Here is a 21,039-nt window from a genome sequence, read left to right as displayed (position 1 = left end):
CCAAGCAAACACCCAGCGGTTGAGTCCGTCAACCCCTTTCCTTCTGACCCTGACTGTAAGGGTAGGCATGCCTTGAGCCCCGGGCTTCCCCGTCCCTTTAAAAAAAGGAATAACGGATCTTTCGGAAAAGGCTTTATTTTCCGAAAGATCCCCATCTAGATTGGCACTTTTTTCCGGCAAAGCTCCTAGCCGGAAAAAAGCAGCACCCATGTTTATGCAAATGAAGCGGGGGGGGGATTTAAATCCCCGCTTCATTTGCAATTGCGATGTGTCTAATTTGCATCCCTTTTACGGAAAAGGGATGCAGTCTAGACATAGCCACTATGTGTGAAACGGATTGTTTCTTCCTACGTGGAGGACTTTGCATTTGTCCTTATTAAACTTCATCCTGTTTACCTCAGACCATTTCTCCAGTTTGTCCCAATAATTTTGACCCTATCCACCAAAGTCGTAGCAACCCCTCCCGGCTCGGTATCATCTACAAACTTAATAATTGTACTCTGCATGCCAGTAGCTAAACCAGACCCCTGCGAAGCCCCGCCTGTGATGCCCTTCCAGCAGGATTGTGAACCGTTAATATCTACTCTCTGAGAACGGTTATCCAGCCTGTTTAATATTTCCATTACAAACAGGGCTCACGGTTTGTTTCAAAAGGCTCCCAGCACACCCACTATGCAACTTACTCTACCACCCCATGAAGTTCACCCCAAAACTCCACCAATTCACAGTCCGTCTCCCTTTACGCGTTCTTGTGGCCACTATATTGATAACACAGACGTTGCAGGGGTAAATGTGGGTTATTCTGTATTGCTGCACCAGCACCAATCTTCAGCATTGGACAGCGCGGTGAAAGTATCCCTAGAGGCTAGCCGAGCCAGGAGGACAGTCTGTCCTGCTGCGACAGGAGACCAGTCTGTCTTGCTGCGACAGGAGATGGGGAAGACATCTGAGAGAGCTGGGCCTGCAGCCGCAGGTGCCCGGCACTTCTGGAAATCAGGCCCTGGCTGGCTCCAAAAAGATGCAGTGAGCTGGAGGAAGAGGGCCAGGTTTCTAGAAGGACCCAGTTTGGAGGGGCCGCATGGAGCTCAGAACTGCAAGACAGGGCTGGGCTGAGATGCTAGAGTCTCTCGGCATGCCTTGGGTAGCGCGCTCTGCTCCTTGCTATGCCAACGTCTCCGGCTGGGCACCCCCCAGGACGGCCACAACCCACACCACTGCCCGCGTTGGACAGCGTCGGCTGCTGCCATCACGCCGCAGGCCTCAGATGACGGGGAAGCCAAAGGGAGGCGCAGGGCGTTTCCACGGTAACATCCAAAGGCGTGGCCGGCCGGCCGGGCGGCCTTCGCTCGGCGGAGACTCGTGCCACACACCGGCGTGTTAGTCGCCGGCTCGCGCAGGGAGCTCCGGAAATGCAGAAACAGAGGGGGTGAGGTGACCTCTTCGCAGGGGTCACAGGGCACGGACTGCCTGCCCATCTCCCTGCTGGCTGGGACCCTGGCGGCGGAGATGTGAGCGGAAAAGGGAGCAGGAGGCGATCCTGCCCCCAGCACGCTGCCTGCCTCTGCAGAGACGTGGCCTGGAGCCGAGAGAGAAGCATCCGGTGCATTCAGGCCTCCCTCCTGCCCCTGGCACGTGCCCCACGGATGTATTATGGGATGCCACGCGCATGCCCTCCTTTCCTTGGCGCAGCTGGGTTCAGCACCATCCTCCCATAGCCAAATTGTGAGCTGCCCAGCACCTCCAGCCCCAGCCATGACACGTGCAGGCCTCACGCTGGGAAACGGCGCTCCTGCTGGCGCTGGAGCAATACGTACCTCAGGGTACGTCGACACTGCACAGCTGTTTGGGGATCCCGAAGCAGCTACCCTGCGTCTGCACAAGCCGCCCGTTATTTCGAAATATTTTGCAAAAGAATGGGCGCACTCTTTCGCCATCCCAGTGAACCTCGTGGCATGAAATAGCGGGTTCTTTTGAAATCTGGCGCTGTGTAGACGCACCAGATTTCAAAATAAGCGATTTTGAAATAGTTTCGAGATAAGATACGCAATTTACGCTGCGCTGAGACTCTGTGCCATCAGGGGCCGCCCTGTAATTCTCTTCCTTTGGGGTCCAGATCTAATCTGTGGCGTTTACAAGGCAGCTGGAGACTCCTTTAGCTAGCCGAGCTGCAAAGCCAGCCCGGGAGCTGAGACTAGAGCTGAGGGTTGGTTGGTTTGTTTCTTCCCTTTTCCAGCATTTTTGTTTTCAAGGATTCCGCAATCAGCGCTGAGTTGAGAGAGTTGCACACAGTGTATGAGCCAGGCTAGAATCCAGGACCCCTTCCGTTAGCTGGGTTAGCTCTTCGGGGCTAGCCAGCATAGAATGGGTTTTGTGTCCATAGAGCAGAAGCAACATACAGACTCACAAGGAGTAGATCCAGTCAGCAGATTATTAGAAGACTCCAAAAAAGCTAGATCAATTCATGGAGGGTAGGTCCATCAACGGCTATTAGCCAGGATGGGCGGGTGCTGTTCCTACGCCTGTTTGTCAGAGGCTGATAATGGGTAACAGGGGAGGGATCCCTTTTCTGTTCACTCCCCCTGAAGCCTCTGGTATTGGCTGATGTGGGCAGACAGGATCCTGGTCTAGGTGGACCTTTGGTCTGGCTGTCCTTATGGAGAGACAGAACAGCTGCTGCAGCCCTTACTCAGACCCAGGAAGGGACGTTGTAAAAGGAATAAATCTTTGCGCGTGACTTAGGCTCTTGCTGCGCCTCTGTGTATAAAACGTAGCCATGAGATTGTTTGTGCTGTCTCCATTGCTACACATGAGGTCTGGCCGCAGTCTGTATCCTCCAAGGGACCGGAGTGAGGGAGCATTTGTGTGAGATGGGGTATTCTATCCTAGTCTGCTTTTTGTAGGCTTTTAATGCTCCTCTCCTTACGGGTGGATCTAGTGCCTTCCAGCTGCATATTAAGCAATGGGACTAATATTTGTCACGTGTTTCTGCTCCCTTCCCCTCCCCTCCCCTGGAGGAGAAGTATGTGAAGTGCATTGGTTTGGCTTTTATTAATTATACTAGCCAATTAGCCCGTCGTAAGACGGGATTTTCAGGTCTCTCCTCCAGGTTGGTCTTTTCTCCTGAGCCTCGGGTCTCTTGCTCCGTCTCTCTCTCTCTCTCTCTCCTCCTACTGCCTCCCCCCTCTCTCTCAGCTCTCCTCCGCCTTCTGCCTCTCTCGCCTTCTGCCTCTCTCTCCGTCTCTTTCTTTCTCTTCTCCCCCTCCTGCCTCTCACTCTCCCTTTCTCTTCTCCTCCTCCTCCTGCCTCTCTCTCCCCTGCATCTCTCCCCGCCCCCCTTCCCCTCCCGCCGTGGCGCTTGGCTGAGTGCTGGCTGCTCAGCCGGGCCACCGCGGGGGGAGGGGGGTGAGCGGGGCGGTGACGTACACGGCCAAGGTGTCGCCGCCCCCCCCTTCTCCTCCCGCCGTGGTGCTCGGCTGAGTGCTGGCCGCTCAGCCGGGCCGCCGCGGGAGAGCCCAAACGGCCGCTTGCGCTGCTTGCTCCCCCGCCGCCACCCAGCTGAGCGGCGCATCACTCAGCCAAGCACCATGGCGGGAGGCAAGAGCACCCCCCCCAGAGGCAAGTCTGTAACGCTACAGCAGCGTTACAGACTCACAGGCATTGGGCTACTATCTATATGATACAGTATAAAATGTGCACAGTGTAATATTTCCAATCTCTGTGTATCCCCAGGGCACAGGCTAACATATGTGTATATTCGACAAACCCAGAGCAAAGGAATGTGTCCTGTCCTAGGAGTGGAAGGTGGTAGGGTTTATGATAGCCCTGAGTTTCCAGGGTCGTGCATTCCCTAGTATTGGGCAATCCCCTGCACGGTCTCGCTTTGCAGACTCTTTTTGGAGCCTCTCTCTGGTGCTTTGCAAAACAAGAACTCACTCTCGGTGCTCTGTTCCCACATTGACAACTTCACTCCTTGGGCACAATGGGACTTTCTGCAAGGTGACATTTACTTTTATTTTTTTCAGAAAGTATTTTAGTAAAATACAAACATCTGTGTGCTTTGCTGACGCAGGAAGATTCCCCATTCTTCCAGCCCTGCGTGGGATGTGGTGGCACAGGTCAAGTTGATGGCTCTGTTTGCCAGTGGTGTTCTATGAGATTTTAGGTCAAGCATGCAATTCTACACTTGCATGAAAAATATTGGTCTCCATGTGGCGTAATTGCGCATGTACAGGTGTCCTGGGTACACATTTGGGAGCCAGGCAGGGTCATCCCATAGGCACAGCTGGCCTGGATTGTTTCCCTGCTTGGAGAAAGTAGAAAATGAAACTTCTAGAATCTGAGGGATTAAAATAAAAATTGGAGGTGTTGAAATATGCTTGTATGAAAGTTGTGCCCTAACAAGAACAACTCTAGTAGTTATTTGAGTGGGGTTTTTTTCCTACAGTTCTTTTGGATTAGTGTTAGCAGAGTTGAATAGTTAACATATTGCACCTTCTCCAAGGTGCAACATTGTCAAGTTTACACTCTGCAGGTTGATTTCCCATGTTCTTCTTGGCTGTCTGCTTTCCTTCACACGTGCTTTGCACTGGGTCTTTACACTATGGTTTTCACTTCCATTGTTTGACACCTGCCACAGCTCCTCTATTTAACCCACTGGTGAATGTGTTTTACAGATTCCCAATACGCAGAGGATGTGAGTTTTATTATAATTCCCCCCCGCCCCCTAGCTTTAACTGAAGCCATTTAACGGCTCACATTTTTAGTTCTGGATGGACCCAGTTCACTTCCCAGAGTGCCAGCCAAGATGGCGGCCAATGCATCTGCAGTGCTGGATATATTCTCGGATGTTCCCTCTACAGCTCTGTGATCCTCACCATGAACTTGCATGGCAGTTAGGGACTCAGGAACGATTCTGCTTTTCAGTAAACACAGTTCCCGCCCTGAAAACTGCTGGGGGCTAGGCATGGGTCATATCTATGGGGGCTCGTCCTCTTCCCTCTTTATTTTGTTCAGCTCTTGCATCCGAGCTGCTGTGTACATGGGGCGCTCTCTGGGGGTACGTCTACACTGCAACTCTATTTCGGGATAGCGGAGCCCCCCGGTGTGGCGATCCCACGTCTTCACCGCAAGCCTGGCAGCCCGTGCTCGCCATTCCAACGTGCCTGTGGCCCTCACTCTGCGAGGCGTCAGGGACACTGGGGAGCGGCGTGGCGTAGGCGGTGACGTCATGCCTCGCGCGGTGACGCCACTTGCGTGACGTCACGAAGCAGTGACGCCGCGCGCGCAGGGGGAGGGGGCGGAGTGTCACCCGGTGCTACTGGGTTGGCGGCTCCCCCGAGCGTCCGGCTCCGGCCGGGCCCGGAACCGCCGGCGGCCGCAGCCGGTTTCCGCGGGGAGCCGCTTCCCGGGCGCACCCGTCCGGCTCCGCGCGCCGCCAGCCGTGGGACGCGGCCCGGCAGGTGAGGCCCGGCGGGAGCCGCCGCTCCAGCGCCCCGCGTGCAGCCCCGCCCCTCGGGGTGTCCCCGCCCCCATCCCCCAGGGTGTCCCCGCGTGCAGCCCCGCCCCTCGGGGTGGCCCCGCCCCCATCCCCCAGGGTGTCCCCGCGTGCAGCCCCGCCCCTCGGGGTGGCCCCGCCCCCATCCCCCAGGGTGTCCCCGCGTGCAGCCCCGCCCCCATCCCCCAGGGTGTCCCCGCGTGCATCCCCGCCCCTCGGGGTGTCCCCGCCCCCTCCCCTCTCCTCCCAGGTGGCCCCACCCCCGCGTGCAGCCCCCATCCTCCCAGGGTGTCCCCGCCCCCCCAGGGTGTCCCCGCCCCATCCACCAAGGTTCCCTCCGCGTGCAGCCCCGCCCCCTATCTTCCCAAGGTGGCCCCGCCCCCGCGTGCAGCTCCGCCCCCTCCCCTCCCAAGGTGGCCCCGCTCCTGCGTCAAGCCCCGCCCCCAGCCACTTGTGCCAAGCCTGCTCCCCCAGTCCCTCGGGGGCCCTTCCCCACCCCTGTCTCTGGGAGCACCTGCCCCAGCTATGCTGGGGGGGGCGCTGCCCTCTCTCCTGCCCCAGCAGCTGCACAGGGCAGAGCATCCTCCTCCCCTGCTGGCCCTGCTGGCTGGGTGCTGGGGGGTCGCTGCTGCTGCCCATGTGCTGCCAGGAGGGTCAGTGGGGTGCAATTGCTGCTGTCTGTGTACCTGCAGCGGGGGCGGATTGGTGCTGTGCACCTGCTCTGTGCTTGCGTGGAGGGGGAATATGCCAGCAGCAAGGGGCTGACTCCCAGGCAGATAAAATATGGAAATGCGCAAGAAACATTGAAACACAAACTGTTTTGAAGTTTTTTTCCACAGCTCTTTAAATAAATCCCCCTACCCTGAAACCACTTCCTCCCGTCCCGATATGCGCACACTCATCTTCCTTCTCTCTCTAGGGGAAACACTCCCTCATTTTCCTGATCCTCATTTAACGGTAGCCTCTTGGGGTTTCTTAGGTTGTCTAAATCTCTGGATGGAAGTGCTGACATAGAGCTGTTTGGAAAGTTAGGAAGTTTGAAAGCATCTGGTCTTGCTGCAGACAACAGATGTGAGTTCTTTAGTTTGATGGAAGTGGTCCTTTCGCACACTCCAGGCTGGCAAGGCTGAGGCAGACAACTTGCAGGTGGTCTGAGTGTGCGTCTGGTTTCATTGTGTCCTCTGGAATGATGGCATACACGCCTCCTTTTGCAAGATCCGTTGCAATCTTGATATGTGCAAAGGCAAGAGGTGGTCTTGGCAGAGAGGCAGTGCTAACCAGGTGTCAAGATCAGACCCATCGCTTAGCTCAGCAAAAAAAAGCGTTGCTCAAGTCATCTAGAGTGTTTCTATTATTACATGTGTATTTCTTCTATGACCAAGGTGAGACTAGATAATGGGGATTTGTAGAGACACATGTTTGAAAGGGGATGAGTTGGAAATGGGATAGCAAGGAATGGGAAATTTTAGGAAAATTGTAAGTTAGCGATAAATTTCCTAGCAGTGAGGCATTTGTGTACTGGCATGATCTTTTTTCATAGAGTGTTAGCTGTCAGTCTGGGTAGAGATAGTTAAGAACCATACAATATTAGAACTAGAAGGGGCCTCGAGATATCAAGTCCAGTCCCCTGCCCTCATGGCAGGACCAAGCACCATCTATGTCATTCGTGACAGGTGTCTGTCTAACCTGCTCTTAAATATCTCCAGAGATGGAGATTCCACACCCCCCTAGGCAAATTATCCCAGTGTTTAACCACTGTGACAGGCAAGAAGCTTTTCCTAATGTCCAACCTAAACCTCCCTTGCTGCAGTTTAAGCCCTTTGCTTTTTGTCCTATCACCAGAGGCCAAGGAGAACAATTTCCTCCCCTCCTCCCTGTGACACCCTTTTAGGTACTTGAAAACCGCTATCATGTCCCCTCTCCGTCTTCTCTTGTCCACACTAAACAAGCCCAATTCCATCAGCCTACAGGACCTAATAATGACGGAGGTGACTGATAGTTTGTGTTGTCTCCAACAGAGTCATAGATGCCAAAGATGCAGCAGGGGCGGGGGACATCGTGGGAGAGATGGGGACAGGGCTGAGGTATCACCTTGTTCCTCTGTCACCTGGTCCATTGGTCATCGCAGGATGGTGTGCTGTAAGAGATCTTTGGGTGTACGGTGTGGTCCAGTTTCGAACACCAAGGTGCAGTGTTCTCTGTATCAATTTGACCCATAAGTGTGGGGTTTTACGGCTTAGAGCTGCTGAGCCTCTTCCCTTTTGCTCTTTCACAGACTGCTGTGCTTCAGCGTATGAAAGAGAAGAGTGATTACAGTGTGTGTGGTGCAGGTGGAGGAATACAGGCAGGACTGTAAATAAAGTGAGGGTGGATGTAGAGAAGCGGTGGCTTGCAAGGAAAGAATCCATCCGTTATTTTAATGTTATGCTTAATTTCATTTTAACCAGAACGTTATTTTCCTCCTGAAAGGCTGCATCATCTGAAATAAGTGACAGGTTTCCACTTTAAATCCCAGCTGGTTTCCTAAGAGGATTTATACCACCAGCTACTCTCTGTATTGTTGGTGGTCAGATGTGAACAATACACGGTTATTAGTGTCTTGGAAAAGGAACTGACATTGATAAATCTGTGACAGTTCCCCAGCTACTTTGCATTGTGTTGTGGCTCCATCAGCATTCTGTGCTCACCTGTGTGTGTGTGTGTGTGTTTTACTCCTAATTTGGGAGGCTGGCTCATTTTCCAACCTTTAGAAATATAATTTCTGGCTGAGTAAAGCGCTGGATTGGGGAACAGGGAGGATTGAAACACTGTCTAGAGCAGCTGTTTGCAAACAATGGGTCGCAGAATGTCAGGCATTGGATCGTCTTGCTGTAGGGTGACCCGTGGGGGTTCTCCGGCAGGCTTCCTGCCTGTCCTGGTAATGTGAACCTCGCTGTGCCCCGGTGGTGGTCTGGCCTCTAGGCTGGGAGGGGGTGTCACGGGGCTCCATACTGTCCCCACGCATAGCACAAGCGCCCACGCCCACTGGCTGGGAACTGATCTAAGAGAGCCCTGGGGGTGGGAGGGCTCTTAGGGGTGTAAAATCGCATTTAATTGGTTAAGCTGTTAAAAGTGATGTATAACTGGTTAACCGATCAAAGGGGGAGTGGAGGGGCCCATTAAGGGGTCATGCTTACTAGTTAACCTTTCACGCCCCTAGTGCCTGGGAGTGAAAGCAGTGTGCTTAGCCGCTTGCATACCTCTGCCTAGAAGCCAAACTTGTTGCTGGCCACTTCTGGGGTGCACTGTGGTCTCCAGTGCAAGGACAGGCTGGAAGCCTGCCTTAGTACCCGCCCCCCCCGCTGCGCCTGCCTTAGTACCCGCCCCCCCCGCTGCGCCTGCCTTAGTACCCCGCCCCCCCCGCTGCGCCTGCCTTAGTACCCGCCCCCCCCGCTGCGCCTGCCTTAGTACCCGCCCCCCCCGCTGCGCCTGCCTTAGTACCCGCCCCCCCCGCTGCGCCTGCCTTAGTACCCGCCCCCCCGCTGCGCCTGCCTTAGTACCCCCTGCTGCGCCACTGACTGGGAGCCTCCAGAGGTAAGCTCACACCCAAATCCTGAGCACCAACCTCTTGCGTCAGCCGTGAGCCTCCTCTTGAGTCCCCTCCTGCAGTCTATCATGTCATCCCCAGCTACACTCTGGAGCCTGTGCTCCCAGAGAAAGCCTGCACCCCTCCTCCCTCCCCGTACCTGCCCCTCATGCTCCAGCTCAGAGCCACCTCTCACACCCTGCCCCACGCCCCGGCCTGGAGCCCACTTCTGTACCCAGACCCCTCATCTCCACCCCAGAACCTGCTCCTGCACCCCCCCCCCACACACACCCCAAACCCTCCTCCCTAACCCCATCCCAGAGCATGCACTCTAGGCAAAGGATATAATTACGTTGGGTTGCAGGCATCTGCAGTTTTCTTCACCTGGGTCATGAGACCAAAAGTTTGCAAACGAGTTGGTCTGGGATGAAGGGAGAATGTCAACTCCTTCTATTTCAGTTTATTTGTATTGTTCCTGCTGCTCTGGCCAGTCCCAGCTGATCCGGGGGAAGGATGAGGGGTTTCCCCTCCCTATCTTCAGCTGCACTGGTGCTGCATTGTGTATCGACTTTGGACCCCACAGCAGCCCGTTACTGTCGCTCTCTGCTCCACCATTCATTGCGGGGCTGAGATCCCCACCCTGCTTTCGCTTGTTCCTTAGCCACAGTGGAGAAGGGTTTGAACCTTTTTCCGAACACACAAACCTAGGCCATTGGCTTGCTGTGTTGCTCCTGCAGTCCCCGTCTCACTCAGCTGCTTACTCTTAGCAGGGCTGGGGAAGAACCTGTCAGCAGACAGAATCGGGCCCATCAAGCTCCTTCATCCATCTGGCCCGGGAGCTCCTGGCCCTGCCCCCTAGCGCATTGCCTGGGAGCCGCAAGGGAGGCGGGGGCTCTTCCAACTCCTGCTATTTAAAAGCCCCGCCCCTTCTGCCCAAGGCCCCACCCCTTCTGCCCAAGGTCCTGCCCCTTCCCGGGCAGCCTGCGACTATTTTGAATATTTTTGAAGTGGCCCCCCCAAAAAAAATTATTCCCCCACCTCTCCCGCTTCTTAGTCACGTTTGATTTGGGTTACTCGTCTAGCTCCCTGAAAACCTGGCAAAAGAAAGGAATGTGCCCTGGCCAGTGGAAAACGTGTGCCATCCAGCACTTGTGTAATACTACACAGTTAACACAAGTTCTGTGAAGTCCGTAAATGCGCAGGACAAGTTAAATCTGCTGTGGCTTATTCCATTAAATCTGGACTGGCGCAGTGGTGAAAAGAGGGGAAGACAAGTCTCGGAAGCTGCAGAGACTAGCAGCTAACACCTGGCTTTTTGCACTTTGCAGGGAAACCAAGTCATCCGTACTTAACCTGCCCGGCCTGGAACTCTCTCCTTCTCTGTGAGACACTGGCAATGCATTTGGTTCCAATTAACACCCTGTAACATTTCATGTGTGCTCTCACCAGCGATCTGGCCTGGGGGCCCCTAGTTCACAGAGGTGATTCTGGTTTTGCTAACAGTCTGCGTTGTCTTCTCTTTCTTTTTTTAAATTCCTCGGTAAAGAGGAACGTGAGAAATGGAAAGAGGTTGTGCTTATGTCGCCTGTTTTGTTTTTTCCATTCCATTGGCGTGTCATGTGCGCGCGGTCACCACACTTAGTGTATAGCCCGCTCCCAGGTGCTTCTGCCCTAAGTCACAGGCCTCTCTGCGGAAGTAGACGTTGAGGTTGTTCCACACACAAAACACATGCAGACACATTTCTGGTTTGGGGAATTTCATTCGCACGGATGAGAGTCAGACCGAGCAGCCCACTTTCCTATGCAAAACATAAGTAAAAATCCATTGCTGACAGCAGGTGTTAGCAGCGGGGGCATGTGAGCTGGGTCAAAGCTCAGTTAAGTTGCAAATCATTTGTCTGTTAGATTGACAGGTGCCAAACACATTCTCTGGCTGTTCACTGTTTCTGCTAGGCCCCCTGGGGGGCGGCTGTGTGTTGTAAGCTGTTGCAGTACAGGTTTTACCTGCAGCATCTGGCACTCTCTATGGCTGCTCCTGGACCAGAGAGCCTGGAAGCCTAAGGGCAGGAGGGCCAGCCAGCTGTGCATCAGGGTCAGCAGCCTCCAGCAGTCCCTGGGAGGGCGGGGCTGAGGGAGGAGCCCTGTGGCTTCCCCTGGGCCAGAGCCCCAGCCCCACGGCTGCTGCCTGCTGCATGGGACTGGAGCCCCAGCTGGAGCCTGTGCTGCCCAGGGAGCCAGTAGTAGCTGGGCAAGCAGCCCGGCCAGGTGGGGAAGGTGGGAGGAGAAGGGCAAGGCAGGGTTGCCTGCTGGGGCAGCCTGCCGGCAGCAGGTGATAAGCTTGGGGGGCCAGTGGCAGGAGACCTCTCTTGGTCTGGCAAATTCTCTTGCTCGGGACTGGTCAGGGCCCAACAATACCGGACCAGGAAGGACCAATCCGGAATAGATTGTGTTTTTCAGAAGTCCCAGAATGTCAAATGGCCATTGACCATATCAAGGAACGCCCACCGCTGAGTGCAGCATTCCTGTGGGGTGGAATCTCCATCCCTAGCGGTTTTAAGTCCCAGCTGGACCACGCCCTGGCTGGGCTGCTGGAGTTGGGTTGGTCCTGCTTTGGGCAGGGGGCTGGGCTCCATGACTCCTGGGGTCTGTTCCAGCCCTGGACTCTAGGATTCCATGATTTATTTGGAAACGTTGTAACAAATCCCACATATCAGAAAGAGTGTGTGTTTGGGGGGGGGGGGGGCGGGGGGGTTGCTTGCTTGGCTGCCTGTGCTGCGGTCACCACTGTGTTGATGTTGTCATGAGGCCCGGCAGAGCCTTGGTCCTGACACGGTATCCGTGATGACCAGTCGGGTCTGGAGGGTAGACCGGCCTCCTGTGCTTCTTTTTGTCACTGGAAGTGTCGAGTTGCTCCAGGCCGGCGCCCATGGCCGGCTCTCAGCGCTGCGCTGGGTTCCCTCGGGGAAGGGAAATGCTTTTTTAACATGCATGCGTGCTGTGAGAGATTGCCAGGGGCCTAGCGCCTAAGCAGGCTTGGAATGCAAGCTACCTCCTCGCCCTCTGTGCGACTCCCTTGATATTCCCGCTCCCTGCTCATTGGCTCGTCTCCTTTCTCTCGGCAGCGTGGTGTCTCTTGTGACGCGCCGGCAGAAGGTTGGTCTCCGGGATGTTCCACCATGTGACTTTGCCCAGGCAATGTCTTGTCCGTGGGCTCCGCCGCTGGAGGTGGCCTGCCTGCGGTCGGAGGGAGGGAGGCCGTCTCAGAGAAGGCGTGCCCGCCACAGGCACGCCGTCCCGCGGTAGGGGTACCTCCGTCTTCACCAGAGCTTTGGCTTTTGGGGATAAAATCGCCATCGTGGATCGGAATGGGGCGCACACCTACAGGGACCTCTACGCTCAAAGCGCCCGTGTGTCGCGGCAGGTCTGTGAGGTGCTCGGGTGCGCCAGTGGAGACCTACAGGAGGCACGGATCTCATTTTTGTGCCCCAATGATGCCTCCTATGTGATTGCCCAGTGGGCTTCCTGGATGAGCGGCGGCATAGCTGTTCCACTGTACAGAAAGCACCCTGTGCAGGAACTGGAATATTTCATCCAAGACTCCCAGAGTAGCCTGGTCATTGCAGTGGAAGAGTATGTGAGGCGCATAACCCCGAGTGCGGAGAAACTGGGGATCCCCGTTCTGCCACTTAACGCTGCGGGTGCTCATGACCAGAGCGAAGAAGAGCTCCCCTCTGCTACAGACTGTCCAGAGTGGAAAGACAGAGGCGCCATGATCATCTACACCAGTGGGACTACAGGGAGACCCAAGGGCGTCCTTAGTACCCATCGGAACGTGCAGGCTGTGGTGAGCCATGCTTCCCTTGTGACGTATTGATGCCGTGCGAATGGGAGATGGGCTTTTTCAAAACGTGACTACGGATTTGGGGGGCTTCCTGTGGGGAGTGTGGCGTGAGCTACTGCTCGCTGAAAACCCAGGCCCCTCGGACGTGTCTCAGGGCGGCGCCCGAAATTCTTAGCCACGTCTGAAAATCCATATGAGTCTGCCTGCGCCGGGGCTTAGGCGAGGGCGGGTATTTCCCTGCAGAGCGGGAGGGGCGGTCGTGGCGCTGTGAGTTGCCTCTTTCCCTGGTTGCTTTTCTGCAAGAGGACTTTAAAAAAGGTGCCCAAGCCCCTCCCTGAAGTATCATTGGCTCCAGCACGTCACTGTTCTATAAAGTCCGTGAGTCTGTAGCTACGTATCCCCAAGGCAAAAAGTCCATTAGCCAGCTGAGCCAAAAGCAGAGTGGAAAGGAGCGCTCGGACTCCCGTTCGGGATCGCTGCCTGCTGCTGATAAGGGGCATAAATACATTGCACCTCAAGGACCGAAATGGCTCTCGATGCTCTGACACGACGGTGCAGCGTAAGAACCTCGCTTGAGAGGGACTTCGCTGGATGGAGGAAAGACTCCCCCCACAAATGTCAGAGCACTGGACAGCAGAGTGACCCAGGGCTGGGTCTGACGGTCCAGCACAGAGCACCCAGGCTGTGCGGGCGGGATAAACTCTGCCCTCCTCGCTGGAAGAAGGGGGTGCAACAGGGACCAACACTGCCAGATTCCAAATGACAAACACTGGTCAAATATTTTTTAGACAAACCTGAAATTACTATTTTGACTGCCGAGATTAGGCATTGAAAGGCATTGCCTGTCTAAAAGGGCCCCCATGCTGATATTTTAGAATGGTTTTTCTTCGTAATAAAGCTTTGTGGAAAATTAAAATTAATATTTGCCCACTGTTGGGTTTATTTCCCCTTCTATTTCTGGACCATTTGTTTCCTGCCCCTAATTTCTATTTCTAATCAATGTTTGTAAGCTAACACAGGCCAACCTAGTTTTTGTTCAGCAGCATTATCAATGGTATCAGCAAAGTTTCTTTGTTTCTGCTGATTCTGGTTGTGCAGCAGTAGGTTAATAATAGTGTAGGCCCTACCTAAAGAGCAGCTTTTAATTTATAATTTTTTGGCCACACAAATGGCGCTATGTGTGTGTGTGTGTGTGTGTGTGTGTGTGTACACACGTTCTGTAGACCCACAGACTGTTCCCTTTCAATTCTGGCTTTATGATTGTTGCTTTTCTCTTGTTGGCCTCAAAGGGGAGACTCCAGGTCCCTAGAGTTGATCAATGGAGACATAGGTCTCCCACCTTAAGCGTTCTCACCTGTTTGTTTGTTTTACGGGCGATGCGTTCATTTTGACACCTGTTTTTCCCCATTAATCCCCTGAATTGACATCACCAGAGACTAGCCTAGACAGGGACATGTGTCGCGGAGTGTGGGGGAGTCACCCCGCCCTACACCCCCATCCGCAGGCAGACGTGACTCTCAGCCGAGAAGTTTGTTGACAGGGACACAGCGTAGCACAGACTTGTTGTTAACACAGGAACCAGAAGCCGACGGTACAGTCCAGCTTGCGGAGAGGGGGGCCGCTGGCCCTGGGCCCCCTCCCTGCATCCCCTGCCACCAGAGAGAACTCCCACACCCTGTCACTTGTCTCCCAGCCTGGAGGCAGCTCACCCCCTCCTTTGTTGAGATTCCCGGGTAAAGTGTCACTTGGTTGCTTCCCTGCCCCCCAGGCTCAGGTTACAGGACAGCCTGAGTGAGCTATTGTTGTGTAGGGGCTAAGATGGCACAGCCTCCCCTCAGAGGCACACCCAATGTTCCCGTCCCCAGCCAGGCACCGGTGCAGTGCCCAGGGAAACTGAGGCACGCCCACACGGGTTACAACAGAACAGCACAGGACAATAGGCATCCCATACAACATCACAAAAGTGAGTACAGTCCCCGCTACGTCACATCGTGCTGCTGCCAGCGTGAACAGTGGCGCTAGGGTTTGAACTGGGGCTCTCGAGTTAGCCAGGCTTCCTCCAGCCTTCGAGCTCTGCCCTGTGTCTCGACTGCCTTGTCCCCCTGTTCTCACGCTGGCTTGGGTGTCTTTCCCCCCAGGTAACGGGGCTGGTTGAGAGATGGGAGTGGACGAAGGAAGACGTTATTTTGCACGTGTTGCCTTTACACCATCTCCACGGAGTGATCAACAAGCTGCTGTGCCCACTCTGGGTGGGAGCCACATGCGTCATGCTACCTGAATTCAACGCACAGACGGTGAGTGGGGCGCGGGGGAGGGGGGTTGTGTGTCGGCTTTGGAGTTCCTCAGCAAACCCCCCTGCATGCTAATTCGTCAGTTCCGGCCGGTTTAGCTTTTGGTCACCTACAGGTCACAAACTGTCTCGTTGAAAAGACTTTGCGCTCAATATTCGATCCGGGGCAAAGCGGTTTCTCTGGATGGTTTTAACTTGTGGGTGAAACAAAAACCAGGACCGTGTAGCACTTTAAAGACTAACAAGATGGTTTAATAGGTGATGAGCTTGTGGGGTTATTCAATGGCTAATAATCCGTCATAGTAAGCACTGTGCTGCCGGGTGAGGGTAGGAGTGCGGTGCTGTCAAACCAGGCCGCTACATGCAGAATAGCAAGAGTTGATTTCTTAGTGCTGAGGATCAGGAAGGATGGAAAATAACGTGCGCACGTCGCGGCTTGGCAGTGCGCTGCCTCGAACTCGGAGATGGTTTTTGTTGCCGTACTGAGTCGCTCGCGTTGCCCCTTTCCGTCGTACACACTGAGCGTCTTCTGCTCCGCCGTGTGGCGTGATGCTGGCGTGGAGAATTTCAGGTGCCGCAGGAGAGACTAACGCAGTAACACCTGATATTTGTATGCACGCTCTGTTCTTCCGCCTCTGAGCTCTTTAAAAACACGAGTAAATTCATCGAGATTTGACTGGATGGCCGGCCCCAGCGGGAGAGAGTTAGCAAAATGGAAACTTTTCAGGAGCCTCTAGGGCAAAAGGGTCTCCATGGGTCAGATCCGGCCTGCAAAGTGGGTGGATCCGGCCTGCCGAGGCCCTGCAGCTCCCCCGCCCCCAGGTCAGTTAGGGCCTGGGGGTGGGGAAGCGCGCAAAACCTTCTCCGCTCTGCCCCCGCCCTGCGAGCAATCCGGGCCTGGGGCGGAGAGCTGTGTAAAGCTTTCTTCACCTTGCAAGGAGCCTGCAGCACTTCAAAGTGCCACATGCTCCTGGCAGGGCGGGAACTGTGCCAAGCCTCTTCCAGGGCACGAGTGCCTAGTGGGAAGGGGCTCCCCCACCCCCAACCCAATCATGGTCTGGAAGTGGGGTAGCCCCCAGGCAAAAATTATTGCCCACCCCTGCTCTAGGGAAAGTGGTGGTAAGCAGAGTGTCCTCGCCCGATTGTGACGGGTTGGACTGTAGAGGTCCCCTCGAGGCTGTCACCCGGTGTGCTGATCCCATCGCTGGGCTCACCTATCTGCCCTTTGGGGCACCTCACCACCCTGTCCTGCCAAGCCAGAAGGTTTGGCCTTCTCCAGCAAAGGCACAGAGTTGGGGTAATGCCTCCCCCCCCCCCCCCCCCCCCCAGCCCCCAGCAGAGTAACATGAATGCTGATAACAGCTCAGCTCCGGAAAGGCTCAGCTACAGGGACTTGTCAGCACCCACACGCACAGCCCCAAATAGGACCAAACCCCCAAATAAATCCATTTCACTCTGTATAGAAGTTTTACACCGAGAAGGCTCAGCCGTTTGTTCTCTTTATCAATGGAAGAGAGTTGCGTTAGCAATTGCTCCTCTCCAAAGATAACAATTTCCACTGGGTTTGATAATAAACGTGGTTTTTATTAAGTATAAAAGTAGGATTTAAGTTAGTGTAAGTGAACACAGACAGACCAAAGCAAGTTACTACTCGAAAATACAGGCAGTCCCCGGGTTACGTACAAGATAGGGACTGTAGGTTTGTTCTTAAGTTGAATCTGTATGTAAGTCGGAACTGGCGTCCAGATTCAGCCGTTGCTGAAACTGATCAGTTTCAACAGTGGCTGAATCTGGACGCCAGTTCTGACTTACATACAGATTCAACTTAAGAACCCCAGGCATCCCCAAGTCAGCTGCTGCTGAAACTGATCAGCGGCTGATTCCAGGAAGCCCGGGGCAGGGGCTTCCTGTAGTCAGTCAGTGGTCAGTTTCAGCAGCGGCTGACTTGGGGACGCCTGGGGCAGAGCAGCTGGGGTGCTGCTGGGTTGGTCCAGTAGCGCCGCTCCTCGGCGCTACTGGACCAACCCAGCAGCACCCCAGCTGCTCTGCCCCAGGCGTCCTGATTCAGCCGCTGCTGAAACTGACCAGCAGTGGCAGAATCAGGATGCCTGGGGCAGAGCAGCTGGGGTGCTGCCGGGTTGGTCCAGTAGCGCCCAGAGCGGCGCTACGGGACCAACCGGCAGCACCCCAGCTGCTGTACCACAGGCGTCCGGAGCAAAGCCGCGGAGCACGGGGGCAGCGGGACAGCCCAGACGCGCCGTGGCTGTCCTGCTGCCCTCGGGCTCTGCGGCTTTGCTCTGCTTTGCTCCCCGTCTCCCTGGTCTGCAGACCAGGGGGACGGGGAGCAAAGCAGCGGAACACGCGGGCAGCGGAGAGGGCCCCGTTCGTAACCGTGGATCCGACATAAGTCGGATCCGTGTAACTCGGGGACTGCCTGTAAACAAATCAGGCCAGCTAAGTTTAATAAACTAAGAGAAATTGTTGCTAATTTCTCAGCCTAGCCATTATTTCGAGTCAGAGCTGATCTTTTCTCTGGCATGGGTCTAACAGCTTCTCCTCTAGTTGGTGGTGTTTGTTTCCAGGACTCTTCGTGTGCCTTCTTGTGGAGGGGAGCAGTTTGTAACGCCAGTTGGAGATGAGCATTAGTTGCTTCCCATCCCTTACATAGGTTTCCTGCCTCAAGACATTTTTGTTCAATTCTCCCCAAAACAAGCTCTAGAAAAGTACAAAATTCAAGATGGAGTCCAGCCCCTGGTGGCATGGTCACATGTCTTGGCAGGACCAACCACAGTTTAGGCCTGGCTAGGCCTAAAAATTCCCCTCCAGGTGATGCCAAAGAGAAGCCCATGAAGGGAGGCGTTCAGGATCGCTCAGGCTGTCAGTGCGGTACCTCAGTTCAAACTCTGCTTGAGGTGGGGGTTCAACAAGCAAATGAAATGGCGAAGGGATGGGAGCGCATGCCCGTTTACACGACTAACTGATGCGCCCGGGCTCTTCGCTTAATCCTAACGGTTACAGCAGCCCTCCCACCTCTGTATTGTGGAGTGAGCGGAGAGGCAGGAGCAGGTGCATGTGAGAAGCCAGTTTCTAAGCTGGCTCCCCACAGAGCCCCTTCTCCCCCCGCTGCTGCAGCGGGAGCTGGTGCTTAAAAGCTTCCCCCCCCCATCCCCCAAAGTACCAGCTCCCGTGGAGTCACCTCTTCTGCCCTGTGCACTGCTGCTTCTGATACCGAGGCAGCAGGGCACGGGGGGTAGGCGGGAGCCAGTACGCGTGGGGAGCCAGCTTTTAAACCATCTCCTGCAGAGCCGCCTGCTCCCTGCGCTGCTTCCTCTGACACAGCAATTACACGTTTGCAGAAATAAACACATTACATCAGACCAAAGGTCCATCCAGCCCAGTATCCTGTCTGCCGACAGTGGCCAGCACCAGGTGCCCCAGAGAGGGTGGACCGAAGACAATGATCAAGCGATTTGTCTCCTGCCACCCCTCTCCAGCCTCTGACAAACAGAGGCCAGGGACACCATTTCTATCCCCTGGCTAATAGCCTTTTATGGACCTAACCTCCATGAAATTATCTAGCTTCTCTAAACTCTGTTAGAGTCCTAGTCTTCACAGCCTCCTCCGGCAAGGAGTTCCACAGGTTGACTACACACTGTGTGAAGAAGAACTTTCGCTTATTAGTTTTAAACCTGCTACCCATTAACTTCATTTGGTGTCCTCTAGTTCTTCTGTTATGGGAACTAATAAGTAACTTTTCTTTATTCACCCTCTCCACACCACTCATGATTTTATAGACCTCTATCATATCCCCCCTCAGTCTCCTCTTTTCTAAACTGAAAAGCCCCAGTCGCTTTAAGCTCTCTTCATATGGGGCCCGTTTCAAACCCCCTCCTCATTTTAGTTGCTCTTTTCTGAACCCTTTCCAAGGCCAAAATATCTTTTTTGAGGTAACATCCCTAGAAGGGAATAAAGTACAATAACCAACCGTGCTGAGCTCTTCTCCTCTTACTACACCCGTGCTGGGGAGACTTTTAGCCATGCGGGCTCCATCTCCCTCCAGAGCTATGCAGATCAGCAGATTAGACTTGCATCTTTCAATGTGCCGGTGTCTCGAGGCTTAATTCTGCTTTGTGCAGTGGAATTCCTCAGTGTTCATACGAGTTTAACTGAGTTTGGAATCTGGCCTCCATCTTTAGCACCAGTTGCTTTGTTGCCAGAGGGCGCGTTGGCCTTTCAGGTGCTGGCTTTAGGTGAGAGCGGAAGAGTGTGTTTCCTGGGCTTACCTCTCAGAGACGGGTAAATCAACAGTCAGTCTTGCAGCCCTGGTGAGACCAGGGCCCACAAATTGCTAACGAGCAGTGATGGTTGGAGTCTTTTCGGTGTGCCTCGGGTCTGAGCAGATCTATAAACATGAGCCAGTGCAAGAAATCATTGTCGGACACAGATTTGCCTGACTCCTTTCGCTCTCCGGGGAGTTCTCTACGTCCCACATCGACATCTCTTTCTACCTCACGTCCCTCTCAGCAGTCGGCATCCTTCTGCCTGAGAGGAATGGAAGGAAACTTCCATCAGAGCCTGCCCTGCTGCTGGTGAATGGCATCAGGAAATTCCTTCCCCGAGGGGCCCCGCGGCTCCTGCAGAGAGGACGCCATCGGGAGCTGAGCCCATGATGATACTCAGCACTCGCAGACCCCGGGGGCTGCCCAGCATTCATATTTCAATGTTAAGTCCATAGCATGTGTGCATACTGTGTTTCAGACAGATGCAGGTCGTCTTTGGGGTCCAGTCTGAGTCCTGTTTGTCCCCTGATACTTAAAATCACTGCATTCTGAGCGCTCCCCACCCCCAGGGGTGAGCACAGAGGCAGGGACCCAGGGGCCAGATGTGGCCCTCAGCTTGCCTGGATCTGGCCCCCAAGGCTCTGGTTCCCCCCTGGAATTGGGGCGCCCGTGCTGGCGCTCCAGTTCCCCTGCTGCCCCGCTGCGGGGCTGAAGCATACAACATTGACTAGCCTGGGAATGCGGGGGGGTTCTTTCTGCATCTCAGTCGGTGGCCACTTCATGAGATGGGTTTGTCTTTTTTTTGGCTTCTCGCTTGTGTCTGATTTTTTTCTGCAGGCCCCTGACCCAAAAAAGGTTCCCCACCCCCGCCTTAAATTCTTTGGGAAGAACCTCTTGGAAACCCGCTCCTCCATAGACTATTTAGCACTGGCGGCGCTTGGCAGCTTCCACACGCTGTCCTGACCTTTGGCAGAAGGCCTGGGGGCCTCGCTGGCCTTGGTGACAGACCGCAGCGGCGGCAGGGTACAGATCGCCCGGATCATCCTGAAGCAAAGCCAGTCCAAAGCCCCGTGTGCCTGTCTCCCCATCCTGTGGCATCTCGTGATTGATTGCCCCTCCGACTCCGGTGTTTCTCTCTCCTGCTCTCCCGACAGCTGGAAATCAATGAGCTGACATTGAAGAATGGGCTCTGCTTGGAGGAGAGGGACGCCCGGTCCTGCGTTCCCCAATCAGAGGGCTCAGTGAGAATTGACGGGTCCAAGGGCAGGCGAGGGCCATGCTGGAGGGGATCTTTTGCTTTGATCCAGAGGGCTGCGCTCGGGCGGGGGCAGACTGCCTGGCAAGTGGGTCTGATTGAGGAGCAACTACTGCAAGAGCTCTGATGTGCAGTCGGGCCTTAGGAGCCATCCTTTGCCTTTTTATTTGACTTTTTTTTTCATTCCCTTTATTTTCCCAAGAGCTTCCCCTGGGAGCTGTGAGAGGTTTGATCGACACTCCAGAGAAAGCACATGAGGAGAAATCAGGCTTTCTGCTGGAGTTTAATGCAAGATGCCTTTCAGTCCCTGTCTA

The 21,039-nt window shown here is 54.8% G+C and overlaps 1 protein-coding gene across 4 annotated transcripts in view; it reads left to right on the top strand.

Moving 5' to 3' along the window:
- The first annotated feature begins 5,321 nt into the window (after positions 1-5,321).
- The window catches only part of ACSF3 (acyl-CoA synthetase family member 3), a 124,510-nt gene continuing 108,792 nt past the window's right edge, over positions 5,322-21,039 (top strand). For 3 of the 4 annotated variants that reach the window (XM_075939855.1, XM_075939854.1, XM_075939852.1), the window contains exons 1-3: positions 5,322-5,459; positions 12,182-12,903; positions 15,039-15,194. In XM_075939855.1, coding sequence (XP_075795970.1) covers positions 12,226-12,903; positions 15,039-15,194 — 834 coding nt within the window. In that variant the 5' untranslated portion in view covers positions 5,322-5,459; positions 12,182-12,225. Of the gene's footprint in view, positions 5,460-10,405; positions 10,541-12,181; positions 12,904-15,038; positions 15,195-21,039 lie in introns of those variants that run through there. The other variant, XM_075939853.1, reaches the window with a different exon arrangement.

Source organism: Pelodiscus sinensis, chromosome 12 (assembly GCF_049634645.1).
Source record: "Pelodiscus sinensis isolate JC-2024 chromosome 12, ASM4963464v1, whole genome shotgun sequence".
In the NCBI taxonomy this organism is placed as follows: domain Eukaryota; kingdom Metazoa; phylum Chordata; order Testudines; family Trionychidae; genus Pelodiscus; species Pelodiscus sinensis.
The sequence above is the reverse complement of the archived record's forward strand: the minus strand, read 5'-3'. Positions and strand labels throughout refer to the sequence as shown.